The 23125-nt window shown below is 37.8% G+C and overlaps 1 protein-coding gene across 1 annotated transcript in view; it reads right to left on the bottom strand.

Annotated features, from left to right (window-relative positions):
• LOC131676224 (protein timeless homolog) overlaps positions 1-23125 on the bottom strand; it is a 229351-nt gene extending 206226 nt beyond the window's left edge. Inside the window, exons 1-7 of the mRNA XM_058955348.1 lie at positions 22556-23125; positions 21720-22492; positions 3299-3422; positions 2838-3001; positions 1232-1382; positions 978-1114; positions 798-878 (exon numbers count right to left, since the gene is read on the bottom strand). Of these exons, the coding sequence (XP_058811331.1) occupies positions 798-878; positions 978-1114; positions 1232-1382; positions 2838-3001; positions 3299-3422; positions 21720-22492; positions 22556-22981 (1856 nt within the window). The 5' untranslated portion in view covers positions 22982-23125. The remainder of the gene's footprint in view (positions 1-797; positions 879-977; positions 1115-1231; positions 1383-2837; positions 3002-3298; positions 3423-21719; positions 22493-22555) is intronic.

Consider the following 23125-nt stretch of genomic DNA (forward strand, 5'->3'; position numbering starts at 1 on the left):
TCCAAACATATTTCCAAACTACTTTTTATGTTCTAAAGTAGGGAGAATTTCGTAGTTTGCATGACATTTGCTGCGTAGCAAGTGTAATCAAAATGAGTGGCGGCAAGGTACGTGGTTTAATGTATTTTCCGGGAAATGGTATTCCGCGAAATGGTTTTCCGGGAAATGGAACATTCTGGGAAATGGTTTTTCCGGGAAATGGTACATTCCGAGAAATGGTTTTCTGGGAAATGGTACATTCCGGGAAATGGTTTTCCGGGAAATAGTACATTCTGGGATATGGTTTTCCGGAATATGGTATACCGGGAAATGGTATTCCGCGAAATGACGTACAACCGAATATTTCAAATACATTGCACAAATTGTGCACATATATTCATTGACGATTAATGCAACGCTTAAACATATTTTTCGCTCTATATGGCCAATTTCCCTTAGCCGGGAGCATGGCGCCGTATTATGTCTAAAGATGTATGGAAAAACACTAGTTCGTTTTATTTTCAGTCCCCTTCGTAAAATCAGCGACAATGTGCTTATGTGGGATTCTCCTCGATACTTTGACCCTGATAATCTGCCTTCAATTTCATCTGACTTCAATTTTGCTATCACCTGCTATTTAACTGCACTTTTTTGTGATAATTAAAAATTGCATGGATGGCTCAAATTGGCCGATGCATTCATTGTTTCCCACCAGATAGAGAACCGACACGGCGCATTTAATTGAATGTTAAACGGAGATTTATGACAGCACAGACAGCAAAATAAGATTGGCAGTAGCAGTAATGAATTTCACTCACCTTCCAGATCGCATTAAAATAATTGCATGTTCGTATTTTCCGTCACGTAGCAGCGAATGGATCCTTATCATGCAGTCTCCTCTGTTGAGAATTACAAATAAGAAAAAATAGACAGCGTTGATTAAAAACGAGGATTATTCCCGGGCTGTAGAATCTGAAAGGATTAGATAGAGTCCGTACTTTTGATCGTCGATGGGAGTGTCCAAAGCAGCGTCGAACGGAATCGGATGATCCTCCTCGGGTAGCGTAATCTGATTAGCCAGACATGTCGAAACTTCGCCAGCCATTGTCAGCCACAGTTCGTCTAAATCTTCCATCTATTCAACCAGGATACGACGACACGTCGAAATGGCAATGGTCACAGAAAAGGAAAATAAAATTAATTACTGCACTAAGCACCTCTCTCGACATCGTTCGGGCGAAATTAGACTTACAGTGAGCTCCGGTTCCTTCGCCTTCCCGGGGGCCTTGTTTCGCTTTGGCTTGGCGCGTTTCTTACTCTGGACACGCACAGTCCCCTGACAATACTTTTCCAACATTTTGAAGAACATGTGTGCAGTCTCGATTACATCACGTAGGTAAGCTCTGGAATGTAATTAGGGTAAATAGGAAAGACAGAAACAACCTAAATTCACTACATGAATTAACATAATAAAGATAAAATGTTTCGTTGCTCGTTTCTCGGTTTATGTATATACTGGAAGAATTCTTTGTACCAATTGTACTACCCCTGTATTGTCATGTATGTTGAAAATTTGCTTCGGAATGCGAAATTGATGGTCCAGTTCCGGAATGTAGTACCAAGATTTAACTTTACACGTAGACTCGAAGACAATTCACAGCTTTCCAATTCAAATGGAAAATGCCATTGTTGAACAACATATGTATGCGGAGCGTATACAAGAGTTAGGGGGTTAGCGTTTCTCACCTTTCGACAGTGTTGGAAATCTTCTGTAGACTTGAACAAATCTAACGATTAACAAACAGAACGATTTTTGATTGATATTAACGAATATGTAAATACGTTCTGATTTGACACTATCGGTCTTACTTGACAATGGTTTTAGTCACATGAGTTTGATCTTTGAGTTACCCTAGCAAAAGGATAGGGGTAAGGTGATTGAATGGGCTGTTACTTCAATTTTATTAAAACATGCTTAATTATCAATTCACGCACAAGAAAGTAAAAATATAGTGCGACTATGCATTTTGAACGTCAGTTACATCGGAAAGGCCAGGAAATGGCGTAACGACTCCATTTATTTAATAATGTGCAGCTTTAACTGTCATAATTTGATTTCCAATCTATACGAAATGTATTGTTTAATTCGGAGGTGTTTTTTTTTAATTTGGAGGTCATGATGCATATGTTGTACCTCTAGAACAGATTCGAACTAACCTATCTAATACTACCTAGAATAGCCGGACAGATGGGGAAACGTGTGACAACATCGTAAAGTTCATCAACCGGATGCACCCCGGGACCGCATGACATGAATGTTTAATGATGATTAAAAGCAAATTGTTGTTGAAATAGTTTACTCATACACGAGTTGAGGATTGGAAAAAATAATTTTTACCAAACTATTTATTATTTCAGATATTCGCCTCGAAATTGCTAGGCCCGCGTCAGCAAAATCATTCATCACCAACCAAAACGCAAAACCGTACCGCGCAATGGCTCACGATGGCTATCAATAAACTTGTTCGTTTTGGTTGAATATGCCAAGCCACTCCGAAAAAGCACCCACACCCCACTTAACAGCAGTCCCGACGGTAATGCATCAGAGGATTTTCGCAGAGATTGGTCGATTTTCAATATAATGGACCCCAATAATTTGTTTCCCAGTACGTTCGCGGAATTAATCGCGATTTAACATTGCTGCTGAATGTGCGATTTCATTGTGTTATTAACTACAGTTTTACCCGATGGATAATTTATAGTTTATTGAGTTTTAACTGATGCTCACAGTTGAGCGAACTACTATTAACAAAAAATATTTATGCAGAATTCATTACTTGGAAAAAAACATATCTTACCGAGTACTGTTAGTTTCATTGTAGCTTATCAGCAGATGCAAGATCACTTCACGATACTCGAGCACGTAGAAAACGTTGTTCTGAAGCATCAGGAACAAATCCTTAGCTTTCTCATCTTGCAGCTTTTGCAATGATTGCAAACTTTGCAGCATCTCACGATAAGCCTGAACGTGCATAGTAATCAATTTTTCGCGTCATGTTCAGCGTCAAGGTATGGTAATAACCACGTCAGAGACGGAGTTGATCAGTGATCCGTGCATTTGCCGTTCCGGACAGTGAATACGCCGTGAGATAATGCAGTAAGCAGGACGAGTAATGACAGTATTCCGCATACCGGCAGTGAGCGCAGGACACGGAAGCCATATGCGAAGAAAATATACAATAGGTAAGCAAAGGGGACGAGTGATTTAATATTTATGAAATAGCTAAACGATTGAAAGGGAAAGAAACCGGAAAATTACCTGCACAGCAACGTGTAGGCGGCGGGCCCAGAGACGAGCACGGGTTTTGTCCGACCCCATCATATCGACGTAGTGCTCGATGCGGGTTATAATCCAGTGAAAACACTGTACGCTCAGGGATTCGCTGGAATGGAAGAAAGGAAAACTAGTGTAATAAATATGGTGGTTGCGCTGTGTAAATTTTCAATGAGGATAGCAAACAAAATTATAATACTGTTTTTTTTTTCAGTTTATAGAACAAAGTGTTTCTCATGATGTTTAGTAATCAGTTTGGAGTTACAACTGCACTATAATATACGCCTAAATATAACACGAACGCGATTTTTTTTGCTTCGATTTTAGAGGTTTTAACCTAAGAGTCATTCTCTTTTTTGACATTGAAAATGTCTTATTCCATTATCTGGGGCTAGGTGCCATTCTAAAATCTAAAATATGTCCAATGTAACGAAAGTATGTAAGGTTTGCACGCTTATAACTCCGCTATTACTAAATGGATTTTAATCATTTATACACCAACCGATTCAGGAACGCCTAACTTAAATATTGGTAACAATGCAATATCTCTGCAATAAAAGTAGTCTTTTTAAAATCGGTAAAATTAAAAAGTTCACGAAAAAGGGGAAAATTGCCAATCGTGAGGCAGATTTCTCCGACAGAGCCGTCAATGGCAAACACCTACGTGGCTCAATGAAACACGAAAAGTAATAAATAAATGTGCCGCGTGCCTGTTTGAATCAGTAGTTACTCCTTTGCCAAACAAGTAACATCGTGACTAGAGCGTCTCGTGCGTATAGTTACTATATTCTTAGTTAGGCGGAGACACTGAGCGGAGCCAATCGAACATGTCAAATGACGGAGCCAATCGATCATGACGTCACATAACATGTTCTCTATGGATGTATAATATACATTGTATATGGAAAAAAAGTATTGTGATTATGATCATAATTATTTTACACTTTTCTTGTGTTATCGAATGTAGAGAAACGAAAAGAACAAGATTTTTTTCTATGACACCTACGGCCAATTTCTTCACTTAGATGAAAACCGGCCGCCAGCAACCTGAAAACTGATTTTCAGTGAAAACCGGTTTTCATTATGTGAAGAAATTGGCCACTAGAGATAGTATGAAATTATATCATCATATCTTCGAATTGGTTTTTCTATTCGTACATGTAAAGTACTTACTCACGACGACAATGAAATTATTAAGCTAGAGCTTGAACAATTGCATGGGATGCCAGTATTTTCTTCATGAAATTAGGGCTACCAGTTTTCCGGCTTTTGTGTCTGCCTAACTCTGAATATAGTAACTCTACTCGTACGACAGATTTGAGCACCCCACTATGCTTCTTTGAATGACGTCGTCCTCGACAATTTAACCCTCTAGTACCCAAATTTTTATTTGGCTTGAAAAAACTTTTGTAGGTGGGTTTCGTGATGAGAAAAACGAAAATAATGTTGATAATTCATATAAGCAGTGAATTTTTCATTAAAGCCTTAAAATAAGTAGGCCGCCTAGAGACGGTGTTGGGCACCTGGGCGAATAAAAAACAAAAACTTTTTTTCTTCTAGTTACTTCAACATAAGCGAATTTAGATGGTTTATATTTTGGATACCATCAGAACGCGATTTACCCAAGTAAAGAGTATTTCTCTAGAGCTATGACTTAGCTCTAAATAACAAAAATGCTGAAATTTAAAAACTTCACCTAAAGTAATGAGCCTCTTTTCGCCCTAACCATGTGAAACCGGTGATTAGAGCAGCGTTAGCCATCTTTGTTAAACGCATTGGAAAGCAAAGATACTGGTGCCAATTCATACGCATTGAATAATTAATGATATGGCGAGGCACCCTCCCTAATACGACTAAAATGAGCTCTTCGCTCTAATATGCTCGAAAACTTAACGCTTAACGTGAACAAAACAGAATGTAATGCAACATAAGTACATGGGAGAATGTATTACACAGTACTTGAAGTGCAGGACTATAAACAGCGCCATATGTCTAATACAAAAGGAGAAAAAAGATTCCGCCAACTTACCACAGACTCCCCTAAATATAGTTAAATGATAAGGACATTTATATTCTAACAGCATTCACCCAAAGATTTTAAAATATGTTTTTAAGCTAAAATTGCACATAAAGCTAGTTTCGGTACGATAAGTAATCACAAAAGACTGAATTTTTTTTCCCCCAGGTGCCCAACACCGCCTTTAGGCAGGCAAAGTGTTTTATCAAAAAAGCTAAACATCCGAACTATTCCACTAAACGAATTCACATCTACAGTAAAATGCTACTAACAGGGTATTCAAAAATATTTTTTTTGTTGTTAAAATTTTCAAAAATAGTTAAAATTTGTTTAATGAAGATTACCACTAAACACAAAATAGTTTTTTCCACGTTTTCATCGAATTTTCAACTTTGAGCTTCAATTGCCTTTAACAGAAAGCTACGATTATTCAAACAATGTGTGTGTATGAAAGGTGTGAGCGTTGGGAAGAAATAGTAGTGCGGATGACAACATACAATCATGTTTGAGTAGTTTTATTTAGATTTTAAAAGAGACCGCTTAGAGGCGGTGTTGGGAACTAGAGGGCTAAGGAATATCATTACTCGGGCGAGTTCATTCTCCCGTCAAACGTGGAGCCATAAAGAATAGCAGCAGCAGCTAGGCATGTTAAGATAAAGCGCTGCGACGAGTGCTGCATTTGAACACTGCTACCGCTGGGGGTGGAGGACGACAACAGGCAACTAGGCATTCAGCGGCCAAGCGTTCGTGATGTCTCCCTTGCATGGTTTTGATTGACTGTATTGGTTTTGCCACTGACGTCTTCCTTGGATATATAACTTTCAGCATTGCTCAGATGAGCTCATTCTCTGGTCGAACGTCGAAGCGGAGACGATAGCAGTGGCCGACAGGTATACCTATTTAAATTATGCAAAGCGAGCGTACCGCTTTGCTCACCACAACTGGAGAGAACGGTACTCAGTGTCTGTGCTAGTTGAGAGTATGCCGTTGCGATGAATCTAGTACCACGATGCTTTTTTCGACACTAGATTTTTCAAATTTCAGCAAAAAACAAACCGACGGTTCTCAAATTTAGAATCGGTTTTTAAGTTTTGAGCCTCGGGGGATACATTGAAACTCGATGTATTTGCACCCGTACACTCTCTTGCTCATTTCGGCACGTGTTGTAAAGATTTGATTTATTAAGGTACTCGTTCCGCTTAAAAGATTAAAATCGCGGCTATTTGATTCGTGCGTATCGAAAATGTTGAGTACCCCAGTTTACCCAGTCTGAGTATATGTCCTGCCCTATATATTAAAAAAAAAACAGTTCTAAACGTGCTTAAATTAAGCAACAAACAGAACGGTGGTGTATACCAATTTAGCTTTTAAAACAAAACTAATTTAAATTACGAAACAAACCTCTATACTGGGGATGTAATTATTTCAGTACTAGTTTCACATTGAAACATCTGTATAAATCAAAAGCTGCAGAACATGGACTAAGTTTATTGCTTTAGTTTCAAATTTTAATGGCAAGGATGTATAGCAAATTCTTACATATGTGAGCAGGAGAGTAAGCTAGAACGCGAGTCGATAATTGCGATAGATTAAAATTCAATCGCGAATTATATTGCATACTACATTTCCAATGTCACCGTGGCCGTGTCCTGCTCACAACCGTTTAATTTTTCTTATTTGAAAAATCTCTAACTGTACACGCGGGTTTGGGAATCGAACCCAGATGAAGTTCGTACGAGAAAATTTATTCGTCCACTACGTCATGCTCGTTCCTCTTGAGTACGATTCTTAGGTATTATTATTACTCTTTCATTACCATCGATTGTAATATTTTCCTTGCTTCATGACAAAAAACTGAAAAGGGTAATCCAAAATTTGCACAAGCATAGTTTTGGTTTGCTTGAGCTTGTGCGACCACCCCTGGTTGCTACTCCGTTATCGATCTGGACTAGCTGATGTTGCCCAAGGAATCAGTAGATAATTATGCTTCGGAGCAGCGAAACATCTTTCAATGTGCAACTCCTGGTAATCCTAAAATGTGTATTGATCAATACCGGCGCCAGCCAGGTCCGAACGTACATCGCGGAAGGAAAGTGTTACGAACGCTGGTCATTACCAATAATTGTTAATTTACCTTAAAACTAATTTGCTCTTAACTAAATTGTAACCCTAAAACTATAATTTTCTATGAACTACAAATCTATATATGAATTAAAAGTAAACACAAATATCCTACCCTACAATTGAGCATGTAAGGTAGCATTAAATCTTGCTATAAAATTATCACTGATTTCGCTTACAATGATCAAACACAAATACACATTCAAAATTTGGTAGCAATTGGTATCCTATTGTTAAATAAAAGGAAGAATAAAACAGTTGAAATTACTATCTCGAACTGTACAGTCGATTTCTTTACACCGCCAGAGAACCGAATGTGATATCGTTCCACGTGCTACCGCGACAGACAAGATTGTTTTTTTATAAAGTACATTTTTACGGCTCGTCGCATTACGTAACCTTTAGAAAGGGAAGGAATTTTTGTCCGATACTTGCTTTTGCTAGAGGCTGCGCACTACACAAGCATCACGGGAGGAGTAGGGAATGTTAGGGATATTTGTTAGTAACTATAGAGTCTAGATATCGATCCATCAAACTCATGGAACCTTTACTTCCCTTCTGAAGGAAGACGTGACCCCAGATTTTTTCACCTCAGAAAAATCTCAACGACCTCGGCTGGGATTGAACCCAGACCAACTGGGATGGGTGGCGGTCACGCTTACCACTCAACCTTCGGCGCCGTCATTCATCGAACACAAACTAGTTTTGGTTTGCTTTGACAAACTGTGAACTTTGAAATAAACTGAATTATTAGGTTATTATTGCTTCCATTTAAAATGTACTCAACAAATATTTGTTTTAAACAATCGTAATGTTGGTTGTTGAATTTTCACAGCTGGCAGTTCGGTAAATTGAAACAAATTTTTGATTCATCCGTTTGATGTCTAGGCTCATGTCCAATCATTATACAGTAAAGACCCGTTTTTATCAGCCCCTTGGAGAATTTTATGCTGATAAACAGGGACATTGATAAAATCGGGACATATGTTTTTCTGTCTTTTTAATAAACCGAAGCTCTTAAAATATTCTTCTTTGGTCCTTAGATATAGCCTCGCAACCTTTTCTGATTATTTACTTTAAGTTCCCCTTAAGGGGGTCTGACAGTGCAAAATTTAAAAAAAAATATTTTTATTTTTGCATTTTTCGGATCTCTAAGATATGAAATATATGCCCAAGAAAGGATTTACTCGAATTCAACTTGGTTCGTCTGCTAGAGCCCATCAAACTAACTACTATCAATTTTCATATGAAGCTGATAAAATCGAGTCAAAGTGCTGATAAAATCAGGGGCTGATAAAGTCGGGTGCTGTTAAAATAGGGTCCCCACTGTATTTTAGATGCTCATCTTCCCCGTATTAGGCTTGCAGAGGATAATCATTTTGCTTGCGGTAAGAGTTACCACGCCATTGAGCATGCTGTGTGGTGGTGCATTGAATATCGTGAAGCCAGATCTCTATTAGTAATTTTTACAAATCCGAGGAAGACTAATTCATGTTCCTGTCTAAGACATCCTTGCTTACCGCGAACCTGTCTACATGAAACTTGTCTACCATTTTTTTAATCAGTGTCTCTCAACATTTAATTAGATTTATCTTCTTATACTCTCATCCTAGGTTAATTATACACCAATTAAAATTTCCTAGAAATTTCGTTCTATTTTAAATTCAGATAACTGTAAAAATGTAGATAAATATACTCAAATATATTACATCATAATTAAATACAAGAATCTTAGAAAAAATAAACATTAAAGTGATGATAATTATTATGATGATAAGTTTTAGTTCTAGGTAAATTACTTTTTACGATAATATTTTAGTATTAAGATTTTTTTGTAACATGCCATGCAAAAAAGGAACTTTGGTGTAGATAGCTTTCGCCAATGCCGTGTGAAAAAACGTATTGAAAAAAAGACCTTGATTGAATACAATTGAAAGATTGTATGTCGGAAAGAAAGAAAAATTTTATAAAATCGGGTACAAATTGTTCCCAATTTTATTAACTTTTTCTACACGTTTTAATCAACCTCCCGTAAACTCAAATTCATGGATTTATTTCTATTCCGTGAACTAAATTGCTTCTAGCGACCAATAATATGTTCTGGTAGTAGATATGAGAAAGCTATTAGAATCCATTTAACCGATCTGACCACATTCATCTGATAAGAGTGATTAAAATATCTGGAAAAGAAAACGAAAACTGAGCTAAACGCCAACAATACATTTTATCACGTCGCCCATAAAATTAAATTTTCATCCACTGCATATGGTCGATGCTAAGTCAGACCGGACTTAGTAACAATTTATTGATTTCGAGAAAAACTAGTTTTAAGTTTGAATCGCAACACCCCTTACATGATAATTGGAAAATACTTTTTGCTATAATTCTTGCCTTTTGTTGCATATTTCAAATCTGGCAGCCATACTTCCACAACGATAAAAATATCATGGTAGACCGACATATAGTCGCTATCTTATGACAAGCGCCATTAAGCATATTTCGAGAAAAACGATTTTTAAAGTTTGAGATTGAATATCTTGAAACTTATGAATACACCAAATTCTTTTTTTGCACGGGGGATGCGTTCCGTGCAAAAAAAACCGTGTTATTTCAAGAAACCGTGTAAAAAAAATACGTGCTATTTCGAGAAACCGTGCAAAAAAATCCGTGTTATTTCGAGAAACCGTGCAAAAAACCATGCTATTTTGTGAAACCGTGCAAAAAAAATCCGTGTTATTTTGATAAACCGTGCAAAAAAATCCGTGCTAGTTGAGAAACCGTGCAAAAAAAATCTGAATTTTTTTATTAACAGCTATTTGGTTATGGTATTTAACAATGAATACTGTTGGACATTTTAAATGCACAAGGGGGCAATTTTTCGAGGAGTTTTTTTTAGAAAAATGTAAGTTTTTTATTCGTTAAAAGAAGTTATTGTTCGTTGAAAAGCAATAGTTCAAATGGAAAAATATTTCAACTATTTAGAGTTTGTCAACTTTTTGTAGATTATACTGTTCTACAGTGATTTTGAACTTTTAAAATGAACTATTATAGCAAATGCGATACAAAATAATGCACACACGAAATTTTGAAACAAAAAAACATTTTTCGGGACCTTCGCCACAACAAAATTAGCTACGTTGTCATTTTCAGCCGATTTTCGGTTTAGTAACATTTTTTGAACAAAGAAAACTAGACCTTTCGAACAGTATGCTGTCATATACAGTTTGGTAAGAAACATTGTTCGGTTCTGGGACAACAATATCAAATTTGTCATTTTTTGCGATTTTTTCATGTAAATGGTTATCTTCTCATTAAAAAAAATTCGTTAAAAGTAAAAAAAATCATTTTGATACAAAGACTCTCTTGCGCAATTGAAATGTCAGAAATTGTCAATTTTCAACGGCCCATTGATTGGCTTTTACTTAATTAAATACTCTTTCCTGAAAAGTGGCAGAATTTTCCATTTTGCAATTTTGACAGACCCCTTCTTTGCATTTAAAATTTCCAAAACTGCACCTTGATTAAAAATTCTTTCCTGAAAAGTTGAAAAATTCGCTATTTTACACTTTGCGAATCTAGTTTTTTTAACGACTGCAACCTATGCCTTGGTGGATATCGGTCCGTCCCGCTAGGCAAACTTTGCAAAATCGTACAAAATGGCGACTATCTGCCAATTAAACACCGATCTTCAGGAGGACGATAAAGTTTTGTGCATGTGTGTCTCAAAAAGTGTGATATCCTCTAATTTGTCTTCTTCTAAAAAATATTCTCCTGCCAGCGCGTTTGAGTCGTCTATATCTATACTAAACCAATTTAGAATTAGAACCGCCCTTTGTCTTGTTCCTATTCTTCTCTTTCGTCTCATAGGTCTGAAGCGGATCAATCGACTATTAATAAATATAATAAAAGATGCCAGCTGTATTGGCCCTTATTCGCAAATACTTTATTCACTACAACTGGTCGGTGTTAAGTCAGACCGGACTAAGTCGCAAAACATAAAAAATGAGAGCAATGGATAAAGAATTACGTCAGCTACATTCGACTTTTGCCAGATTTGAAATATGTAACAATAAGTAAGAATTATGACAAAAATTAATTTCCATTTATAATGTAAAGGATGCTGCGATTCAAACTTTAAACTCGTTTTTCTCGAAAATAAATATGTTGTCACTTAGTCAGGTCTGACTTAACACCGACCAACTGTGCTATATTTCTTCTCGATCTTATAACAGAATTTGAAAATCTCTGTTCTGAATAGTCGATATTGGTAGTTGTTATGATGTACAATACATTAGGAAAATATGCTAGAGTAGTGACAATATGTTTAAGTTCCACAGATACAATCTCCCTTTATTGGATACTTCAGAGTTATTCGCATCTGCTCTCGGAGACCACCAATCCTCCAAACAACTCAATCTGCTCGAACCGAATGCACAGTTCAACCACTGAGCATTTAACTCGAACATATCACACCGAGGAAGTGATTTGTTATTACCAAGAACTAAAGGTCGAGTGAAACAATCAACATTTTCGCAGATGCCAGTCCTGCACACCTTCTTGGAACCAGCTAACATACCCAAGCTCGACAGCTATCAGAAGTCACATATATCTCCACCCAAGCGAAGTCATCAATTCACTTGTAAGTAGGACCACTCATCCACAAACCAGTCATGAACACATCCGTACCAACGAGAATGGATCATGCCAGACAAAGGCCACAGGTCCAGCACCAACTTGTCCCATCTCAGTTAAAAAATAGACTTGTGCCTGTCCCTAACTCTTTGAAAGCTCTATTTAATCAGAGATCACTAATTGGTTGATAAAAAGAAACATCAGTCGTTATCTACTCAGACCAAACAATACGTATTGCGTATCCCTGCATATTAAAATCTCCGCTATCAGTTTCTAGCTTATCAAACTGAACAAGCAAAATTAATATACTTTGTGCAGTGGCACTACCCGGGGGAACTTGGCCATATACCAATTGCTCCGTTGCCAATGCGATGTGATATATGAACTGGAATATTATTTGATGATATCTAAAAAGCATACAATCCTATAAAAACCATTGTCCAACATTATTGATTTTCAACTACCATAACTTGAATTTTGATTAACAACTCTTTTCCTAAAATTGAAAAATACGTGATTTTTACACATTGCCGGATCATCCTCATTTGCATTGCAAATATCCAACGCCATTTATTTTCAGCTGCCGTTACTAAATGCCTATTAAAAAAAATTTTTTTTTTGCACGGTTTCTCGAAATAACACGGATTTTTTTGCACGGGTTATTTCGAGAACGGATTTTTTCACGGTTTCTCGAAATAACACGGATTTTTTTACACGGTTTCTTGAAATAGCACGGATTTTTTTGCACGGTTTTTTTTCACGGGATGATCAAATCATCAAACAGGTATATCTAAATAGGTATTTTATACATAAAAATCGTGTTATTTTGAAAAACCGTGCAAAATAAGTTGTGCAAAAAAACCGTATAAAAAGTGCAAAAACAGAATCCGGTGTAGTATAAACAATTCAAAGGAGACAACTGATGCTTCTATCTCTTCTGTAGTAATCTCTCAAATATTACGAAGATCGGTTGACTATGTTGCGTGTTTTTAATATTAATGTAAACAAAAGTCGCACTCACACGTGTCATAGGTGTGTATTGATGGCAAAATTTTTGTGGCGTGTTTTAATCGTGCATGGAAAATTTTCTATAAAAAAATCAATTATTAACTTTTATTCATATATTTGGCTTCATTTGGTCTATAAACAATCGTTGAGATCCATTTTGAAGGAAATGAGTCAGGGAATCTAGAAAAATTGTTATTTTTTCTTGCAGTGTTGCCAGATGTGCTATATTTCCAGATTAAAACTTAAACTGTATTTTCCCATAATTTGTGTATTTCTGTTTTGAGATTTTACACATAAAAACAATAACCGAGCAGAATGTCGAAATTCTGAAAACGCCACTTTCTAGAGATTTTTTAGACAAGTGATGTGGTATATCTTACTCAGTATATACCAAAAAAGCGTTTGTCATAAGATAACACAACCGCGACGATATGCATGATTTTTATGAACATTTTATCTGGTGAACCTAAACGTTTGTCTGCGTCTGTATATGTAGCTTTTTCCCGCGAACAGCACTTACTATTATAAATCTTGTGGCTGTGCGTTATGTTGATATTTTTTAACTGCTTCGCATATTTATGTCTGTTGTCTGAATTGATGTCACAGGTACATTTCTGTCAGTCAGTCATCATTCAAAGAAAATATAACTGAAATTATTCTCCAAAAGTCACACTATGCACGCACAGTATAACGTAAGAATTTTTTGCTTCCGCCTTAAATCATCCTATCAAGCATACCTTTGCCACCACTTTGTCCAAGCTTTATGCAGCCAGGGTTGTTTGAATTTTGATAGCATATTAATGCTAAATAAGCCCCCTTTCGCCATGGGGGAAATCTTCTTCGCCAGGCGTGCATTGTTTGTGTCTACCGTTGTTTTCGGTTCCCATTGCGGCAAACCTAGACTACCGGGAGGAAATTCGAAAGATTACAGTGCATGCGGCATTGTGGCAGATCGGCACAGGAAGACGCAGTTTGGCGGATGTAACTAACTACTATAGTGTTAGTTGGTGGTACGCCAGAATAATGCGAGTTGTGGTTTTGTGCCTCCATTCCGAGTCAATCCTTGCAACGTTCGTTCGTTCATTTGGAAGTTTGCATGCTCGTTGTTCGGGGGGTTTAATTATACATAAGACATAAATTTACGGATACTTTAATCATACCAAGCTTCTAATTTGTTGGTGATTCCATGTTTACCTCAGTTGCCAGAGTTGTTTTGAATTGTATTGCGTACCTACAGTTCAACTTTAATCCGCAGTCGTCACAATGTTGCAATTTAAGTACATACCTAAGCATACCAACCGTACGGAATTTAGGATTGCATTCCAATAGATGTAAGAATACTTTCAAGTCGATACATATTCTTCCACGAATGAAAACATATTAAGGTATCATATACCTTTTAATGCGAGAAAATTGAGATTTGGATTTTCAAAGGTTTTCTTAAATGAAGTTTATCAATTTTTAATGAAACTTTTTTCACAAAAAATAAATAGTTTATAATTTATTATGCTATATTTGAGTGTTTTAGTTTTAAGGGATTTGCGTCAAGCCGGCGCTAATCTATTCCGACAATAAGTTAGTGTCGGTTTCTGATGAGGCGAAGCCGAAACGCAACAGAGTATGATTATAATTTATATTCGTTTATAATAATTATAAACAATTAATTACATCAAGCTTTTTTTTTTGGTGACAAATGTTTCAGATAAGTTTATTTCTTTTCGAGAATTGTCCTATTGGAGCTGTAGAGCTAGAGTCTCGGTAGGGCTCCCCGTTAGAATCCCTCACTAAAATTGCAAATGAGACGGGAAATGCTACCAACTAAAACACAGCTTAAGACCAATTGCAACGGGCCGTGATTCTGAATGTTATATTCATTGTACAGTTGAAATATGTGCGGGCGTAGGGACTTCACGATCGCGTGTATCATCGCAAAGGTTCGAGCGTTTGTACGTTAACGGGTTCGATTGCATAAGCATTTGTATGTCGCATGTGCTGGCGTGTATGTAACTTCGCATGTATAAATTGAATTTAATAATAGTGTACGGCTCAGATGCTAAAAGCGAGAGAGTTCTACATCACTAAAGTTCCCGGTCATGTCACCCGTGTTGTTTTGTGGATATGAGTGTCATTTTTCTATTTGTCCAACCGAAGGTACTTCCGACCGTGACCGATTCATCGCACGAACACGGGCTTTTGTAGGAACACTCTTCAGACCACGTTTGTGAATGTAGAAGTGCTAAAACGTTCACTTAGTCACAGGGGTGTTATCATGTTTACGAGTTCGCACGCATAGGTATGCGTGGATGATCGCGAAGGGCTCGAGCGTTTGTATGTTAACGTGTGTGTCAATGTAAAGATCTTTCGGACGTGACCGAGTTATGATTGCACGAGCACGTGTGTTTGTAGGTTATAAGTATTAAAACGTTCGCTAAATCACTGAGGTGCTTTCATATTTGTGAGCTCGCGGCGGGCGTAGTGGTGCGTGTACGAAGCTCAAGCGTTTGTATGTTATCATGTTTGTTGCGTATGTTAGCGTGTATGGTTCTTCGCCCGAATAAAATCGATTTGATTTTAGTTGCGTGTATTCTTGAATGATTGTGCGGACAGTGAATCTGATGGTTAATTTTCAGCTCATGGTTCAGTTACTAGAAGAGAGTTCCCCGTATCACTAGAGATCCTGGTCATGTCGCCATGGAACGTGTGAATAAGAGCCTTTTTTATTGGTCCAACTGAAGGTGGATTAATGATTGAGACCACGTTTGTAAATTTGAAAGACTGATAAAAATAATAAAAGGCGCAAGGACAGAACGAGTATCGTAAAATCCGATTCAAATGTATTAGATTATAAAAATCGGAAAAAACTTCAATCGTAAAAATCGAACAGAGATCCTTTAGCGTAAGAGTCGCTTAAAAAGTTCACGCCTGTAAAACTCGACACCTCCAGTATAAAAATCGATTAAAAATAAATAAATCATACGCAGGAGCATCCGTATATCGAAACGTTCAAGATTAAAAGTCGGCTAAAAAGTACTTTGTAAGAATCGGATAGATTTTTTCCGGTTTTTATAGTGAAGGTTCTTTATGAACGTGTCCACTGGAAAACAGACAGAGAAAGAATGACTGGAACGGTGAGAATAAAGAAACGGTGAAAATCCACCTTTTTATAAGAAACACTGAGAAAAGATATGTCCTCAAGCAGGAATCGAACCTGCGATCTCCCGCTCTCTATTTGGGTGCGTTAACCACTCCGCCATGGAGAAACTGTGATGATGTCATCACATATTCCCAACAGTATTGTGATCACCGACGCAGCCTCCAATCCTTGAAAAGGAAAAAAACAAAGACTCACGTCAAAAAAAGTTAGGTAAGGGGGCAAACAGTGATAATAAATATCTCAAGCCGTGAGCGCAGTCCACTGGACCTAAAAATAGATAACGAGAGAAATTTGGCCCGTTCGGTGAGAGGGACAGGTGACGATCTGCTTATAGGAGACATTGAGGGTCGATAGGTCAATTGGTAGCTAATCTTACGCAATTTTTAACTTAAAACTAAAGTTTTTTCGTTTCCTTATAACAATTGAATATTTTTCGATATTTTTTTAAATTGTTTTTGGAAATGCGCGGTGAAAACAAAACGCTGAAGATGTCATAAAAATCTACACAAAACAGTTGATTAAAAAATTAAACAATAAAAAAATAAAATTCTACATAAGTCGCTGGAGAATTCAATGAATATATTGAGAAACATTCAAAATGATTAACAATAATTTGTGTGTGTTACGTTTCCGTCCAGCTAAAAAAATGTAGTTTGAAAAAAAACGCGGTAATGTTTTCATGTTTTAAACATTTTGCAACTAATGTCGCTTTCGATTTTTTGGACAAGACATTTTCAAGACTTTAAAGCACATTTTAGACAAATGAACAAAATTAGATTTTCTAAATTCAGCGATGTTGTAACCGCTTAATTTTCACTACATTCTACTAGTTCATTTTCCGGTGCTTCCCCGTTTATCTTAGTAAACCTGGTGTTGACGGCCTAACGTTAAAATCAACAACACAAAAACACCTTTCATAATTTGTTCTTCGCCTAACTATGAATATAGGAACTATAATTTACATTGGTTTAGTCCTTTCTTGACCAACTTTTCACTATCGTATATAGAGTTCCAAAACTAGTTGCCCTTAGAACTGTTTTGATCAAGATATGTGCTTCTTTCGCGGTGCTACAAGCTGCTCAATTTTTACATTCCCATGCCGAGAATATTTACAATACTCCAATTGCATGGAGAAAAAGATGGCTGAGAACAGTCTAAATTAATAGGCTTTAGCTCAGTTTTCAATTATATTGCAAGACAACGAAGTTAAATCAAAGCTACATTTTTTACCTTTAACTTTGACCAATTCAAGTCCAATAATTTCAGTTCTATTGATAAAATTAACTATTGTGAATGCTCAAATCAAAGGTGATAACCCCAGTTATCAAGCTGACTTAGTTTTGTAAACAAATCTTGTGGAAACCAAAAATTATAGTTATTTAAAGTTGAGGTACTCTACACCACACCATAAGCAGGAAAAGGTTAATTTTTTACGTTCGCTATTATTGCTACTTGGGGCAACATAGGATAGCCAAGAGTACTAGACACAGACTATGTAGAAACTGAACAAAATCTGCACACCAACCAACCAACCAACCAACGATTCATTCAGTTCAAGGATAGGTGGTTCTTACATGCTAACGCGATTCATTCACAGCACGAGAAGGCTAGGTAAATGTTTTCGTTTTAACTTGATTCCACGTTTTACATGGAAGGTGTGCCAGTTCACAAGTCTTCATGATGATACAATGTTGTCCCTTCCTACCAAGAAGAACTTCGAAAGCCCTTACATTTCAGTTCATTTAGTTAGTAAGTTAATCTTGTGCAGCGGAAGAAAAGATAATAAACCCTATTTATTCATGTGTACAAATTTCTCTTTACAAAGTCCATCACGTTTTCTCATTCCCTGCTCCGATTCTGGATGGTTGAGGGGTTGGAGAATACTCGTTTCTACATATAAAGTTGCGGATTTGAGAACTACTTTAATCGAGTCGTGATTAGCAAAATAGCACTTGCTGTGAGGTTTTGTTTTGAAGCTATGTTCACCATCGAAGATGTGTTGAGTATGAATGTGCATTACATTATAGCAACATGTTTTTTTGGCGGGCTGATAGTACTGCAGTTTATAGCTTAGGAGATTTTGGTCCGTTTCGCGAGACAAAATTTACAAAATCAGAGGAAGTGGCAACAGTCGGCCAAGTAAACACCGGTCCTCGGGAGGAGGACTAAATTTTGCGCCTGTTGGTCTCGAAGCGTGTAACGTCAAGTCCTCTATTTTGTCTAGTCCAATGAATAATGTTACAAAAAATACAATGTACGGCGACCCGCCAGTCGGCCACGACAGCTCGCACAGGTTAATGGTTGAGCGTTAGTTATGGCAGGCGCAGAGTATGAAAAACACAAAACATAAAAAGGCCCATAAGCCCTCTCGGTCTCCTCGATGCGCCACTATCAAGGCATAATACTATAATCATCTTAAATCAATTGTCTGTCAGAGGTTCTGTAGTACTGATGCACACAATATGCTTCAAGATGTTTGCAATACCGTCAAACCCCTCAACCTAGGTTAGGGGCTTGAGCTGAACATGTGTTTTCTGTGCCCAAATTGCTTCTCAGTTTTGCATGACCCAGAGGGAACTTAATCCCACTGCTCTGTCACCGATGTTACGTGATATTTATTACGGAATATTGGTTGCTTAGGGGCCATTCATAAACAATGTCTCAGAAAAAATAGTCTTAATAGTCTAAAACACACTTCCCGACAAACGTATGATTAGGGCTCAAAAGCCAAATGTCAAAATTCACATTGAGGATAAACAGTTATTGCCGAAGTACATAGCAATCAACAAAAGAGAAAACTTTTCTCTTTCATTTGCTATCAACGCCTGTGCGGGCCGATTTACGATTCGTCCGGAATTTCCCCCCGAAGTGAATTTTGGCAAATGGCTTTTGAGCTGTAATCATATGTTTGTCGAGCCTTCTTCACGCTCTTTGCCAACTGTCAATACGCCACGTCATTTATGCACGGCCTCTTAGTGATATCTTTAGAGCAGACGATCGAATAAAAAATAGGATTGATAGGATTTTAATGTGCTTTTAGCACCTTGTGTCACATCTTTATGTTTGCTATACATACTTAGAACACCAGGCTAGAATATTAGAGAAGCACTTCCATCCGTAAACATGATGGTTATCTGAATCAAAAATGCCAGCAGTGAGTAGTTAGTTGCTTCGCTTGATAACTGGAACATCGTTGGGTGCTCATCCACTCGATTTGATCAAATTGTACAAAAAAACCATCTCATCGATAATTACGTATGAAAGTAACGGTGTTTGCATGTAACCCTTGGCTGAATTCATTCAACTCAATTAGCCTTAGCTGGAGTGTTTTGTCGCTCTGAACGGATCTATCAGCTTTCACTCCGATTTATGACTGGGAAATTATAAATTCGCTAGTTATCAACTATTTCGAAGCACCACACGTCTTAGAAGTGCATACAAAACGCGTGCCCCTCTATTATGACTACTTAACGCTACCTAGGCCATCAATACTAAACTCCATTAAGGATACCCGCTGCAACTTAACTCACTGATTAATTAGGCAATCCATGAGACGTTTCTGATCAGCTGATTATTTCTTGTTTACTTATTCTGACGTTACTCCGAGGGGTGCGACGTCCGACAATATCGTTGACTCGATCCAACATCAAACGAATCGGACTAACAAAGTTATTTGTCGGACGAGTTTTTCTGTTCGCAGGAGTAGACTTGTTGACAGAACCCACCGCTGAATTGTCAAACAAACGTCTAATGGATTGCCTAATTTTGATCTAACTACTTCATATCTCGACAAACATATGATTACGGCGTAAAAGCCAAATGTCAAAATTCTCTTTGAAAGAAAATTGTCGAGATATTTCCTATTATAAATACGAAGGACTCTTTATGCTTTGGCTGACCAATCATTCCAGATGACATTTGTATGGGAGCAAGCCATTTGGCATAAAGCCATTGGGTATAAGGTCATTTGGCGTAATGGACATTTGGCATAACGGTTGTTTAGCATAATGGTCATTTGGCATAATTTTACCTTCAGTATGATCAATTCTCAAAATTATGCCAAATGACCATTATGCCAAACAACCGTTATGCCAAATGTCCGTTATTTCCTTATGCCCCATTTGTGTGGATCCCTCACCAAAAAAGGTGCGACTGACGAAAATGTTTTCGAGAGACCTATCAGATATAGCAAATTTCTCAATGTTCCTAAACAAAAAGCAGTCGAGGTAAGGGACGGTAGATGTGTTCTAGTATTCCAAAGGTTTCATTTAAACCTTGATTCAAGAGATTTGACCTGCCATGAGATTTTAATCGTTTCACGTCAAGATTGATGCCAAACAACTACAACAGCAATGCTCACCACTTACATATAGGGCTTGCCGAGAGCGCCCAGTATCATTGTGGCAAAGGTTACCTAGATATTGACGATATAGTTTGCTCATGGTCAGAGCCTGATTCAGATCCTGGTGCAGCCAGAGCAAAACTTAAGGATGTTCTGCAAGCGCACGGAAGACCACCTGATATACCGATCCGCGACACCCAACCCTCGAATACTTTTCTTTACTTACATATTCCTTAAATCTATTAATGTGAATGTATAATCATAAAATATACTTAACTATACCAGTATACCTTTTCCCCACCTGCTGCCAAACATATCAAGAAGATAAGACGATTCAATAAAAGGACGCTCCAACTGGACCATCGATGCCTTCCGGACCACTAGTTGTATTTTTTTCATTCATATCAATGCATTATATCCGATACCTGAGCCACCAAAATAAAGCTGAAGAAAGCAGTGAAAACCGGGATCAAGTAATTGTGTTAGGTAGAAGTAAGGCTGATTACTCCCAAGTTTCAATGAGTGTAGCACCCACTACACCAGTGTAGTGCACTGTCAAAACATAAATGCCATAGGATATCACTTGACCTGTTAACCCTCCGGAAGTCGCGCAAATGGCTCACTGAACGAGCAGCCGCAGATGCTCTAAGACAATTTCGCTAGATTTTCAGAGCAGCATGCACTCAGTGTACTATGCGTGCTTGGACTCTGAGCAAAATTATGGTGTTCTTGACGACACTTAGTCTACTAATATAAGATTTCATCTAAAGAAAGGCTTACTACACCGTATAGTAAGATGCGATCATCTATAAAATGGTGAGACAATTTTCCTCAAGCCTGCAGCACTTCCAGCATAGGTGAAAAATACCAATCAACGCAACTACATTGGTGGCTACCTCACGCTGCATCTACTTGGTTGACTTCAAAAGTCGAGAAGCCAAGCTACTGATCCTGAACCTAAAGATGATAGCAAATTGATCACTCGCTTAGTGCTTGGGAAAAGTCTACTCATGGCGATGGGAGGAAGGAACATATCTTGCCTAAACCAAAGGTTACATCCAAAGAGCTATGTTATAACCGCTAAGACCAAAATGTTGTTTCTTCAGATAGTATTGAAATGAATGTGACTTACCCTACTAACTCAAGTTTGAAACCGTTTGCCCTGTTGAATTCCATAAAGAAGCGAATCGCCCACAACAGATATGAATCATCGTGGCCGCCTCCTGCTTCCTGGCCAGCAGTACGCTCCAGTACTCTCCGCACTTGTCTGACCAGATTATTGTAGGAAGATCGCAAAATTTCTATACAATATTCGCGTAAAAACAATCGCACTGAAAAAGCACTCTTTCGTTCAACCGAACCTGTTTCCTGCACATGTCGAAACGATTTTTTCACTGGTTTTTTATCTGCATCAAACTCCATCTTCAATGCCTTTTGCAGCGATTGATGACAAATCAAATCATTGTCCGAAATTGATTTCATATTTTCAACCACATAAGTACCACCAAATCGCGAATGTCGAACAGTTGGAATCCGAATCTGATGTTTGGCTTTTTCTCGCTTTCTAGCGCTGAGCAGTTCTAACTCGTCGCGATGTTTTTCAGTTGCACTACGCTGCAACGATGCATCAGCCAAACTAGAAGCAGATTGCTCCCTATAGATTAGGCATATGATCTCCAATGCGTGTAGATGGTATTGATGTTCATGCTCCGAACCAAGAATATACAAGATCAAATCGAGCACTCCAGTCTGATGCAATGCCCATAAAACCTGATCATGCAAACTAGCATCATTATCAAAACGTTTCTCCAAATCGATGTTAGATGGAACTTGAAGTACATTCCTTGTGAGCGTAAGGATACGTTCTATTATCAACTCTTGATCTTCAACTCGTTCTGCCCAATCCTAGAAATCAAATTTTAAATTTACACATTTTGCTGTTACTGTTGATATTCGCTAAGAACCTACCACTTGTAACACCTTCTGCAGTCGATCACCGAGTGCTGCCCAAGCCTGCTGAACAGCAAACGCCTCTTTGTAACATTGGCAGATTTCTACCAAGTGCAAAAAGTTACGCCTTCCGACGGCATCTTTCGGATAGTTACCGCTATACAACAACAACGGCGGATAGGTCAAATTCACTATCAATCTCAACAGTACATCGGCCACCTCAGCGCTGTCGAAGTTGCTCATGAGCATCGGAATCAGATCCGTCTGCATTATCTTCTTCTGACCAACGTACCTGCGGTATTCGTGATCCTCTCCATCGCGTTTGAGAATCCAAATCAGATGTTTTAAGCCTTGAATTGCATCCGGCTCCATATGATATTTACAGCCATCATCCCAGCCGAGTGATGAACAAGTTGCATCAATATCCGCCAATAGAATAGACATTTTGCAACTAAAAATAGTCAAACGAACACGCAATAAACCTATAAGGTCTGCTGGTAAGGATGACAATCGTTTTTATCAATAACTTGCACTTAAAGCTTAAATCACAAAACCAATAACACATAACCAGTGCACCAACGAATTTGC

Source organism: Topomyia yanbarensis, chromosome 1 (genome assembly GCF_030247195.1).
Source record: "Topomyia yanbarensis strain Yona2022 chromosome 1, ASM3024719v1, whole genome shotgun sequence".
Classification (NCBI taxonomy): domain Eukaryota; kingdom Metazoa; phylum Arthropoda; class Insecta; order Diptera; family Culicidae; genus Topomyia; species Topomyia yanbarensis.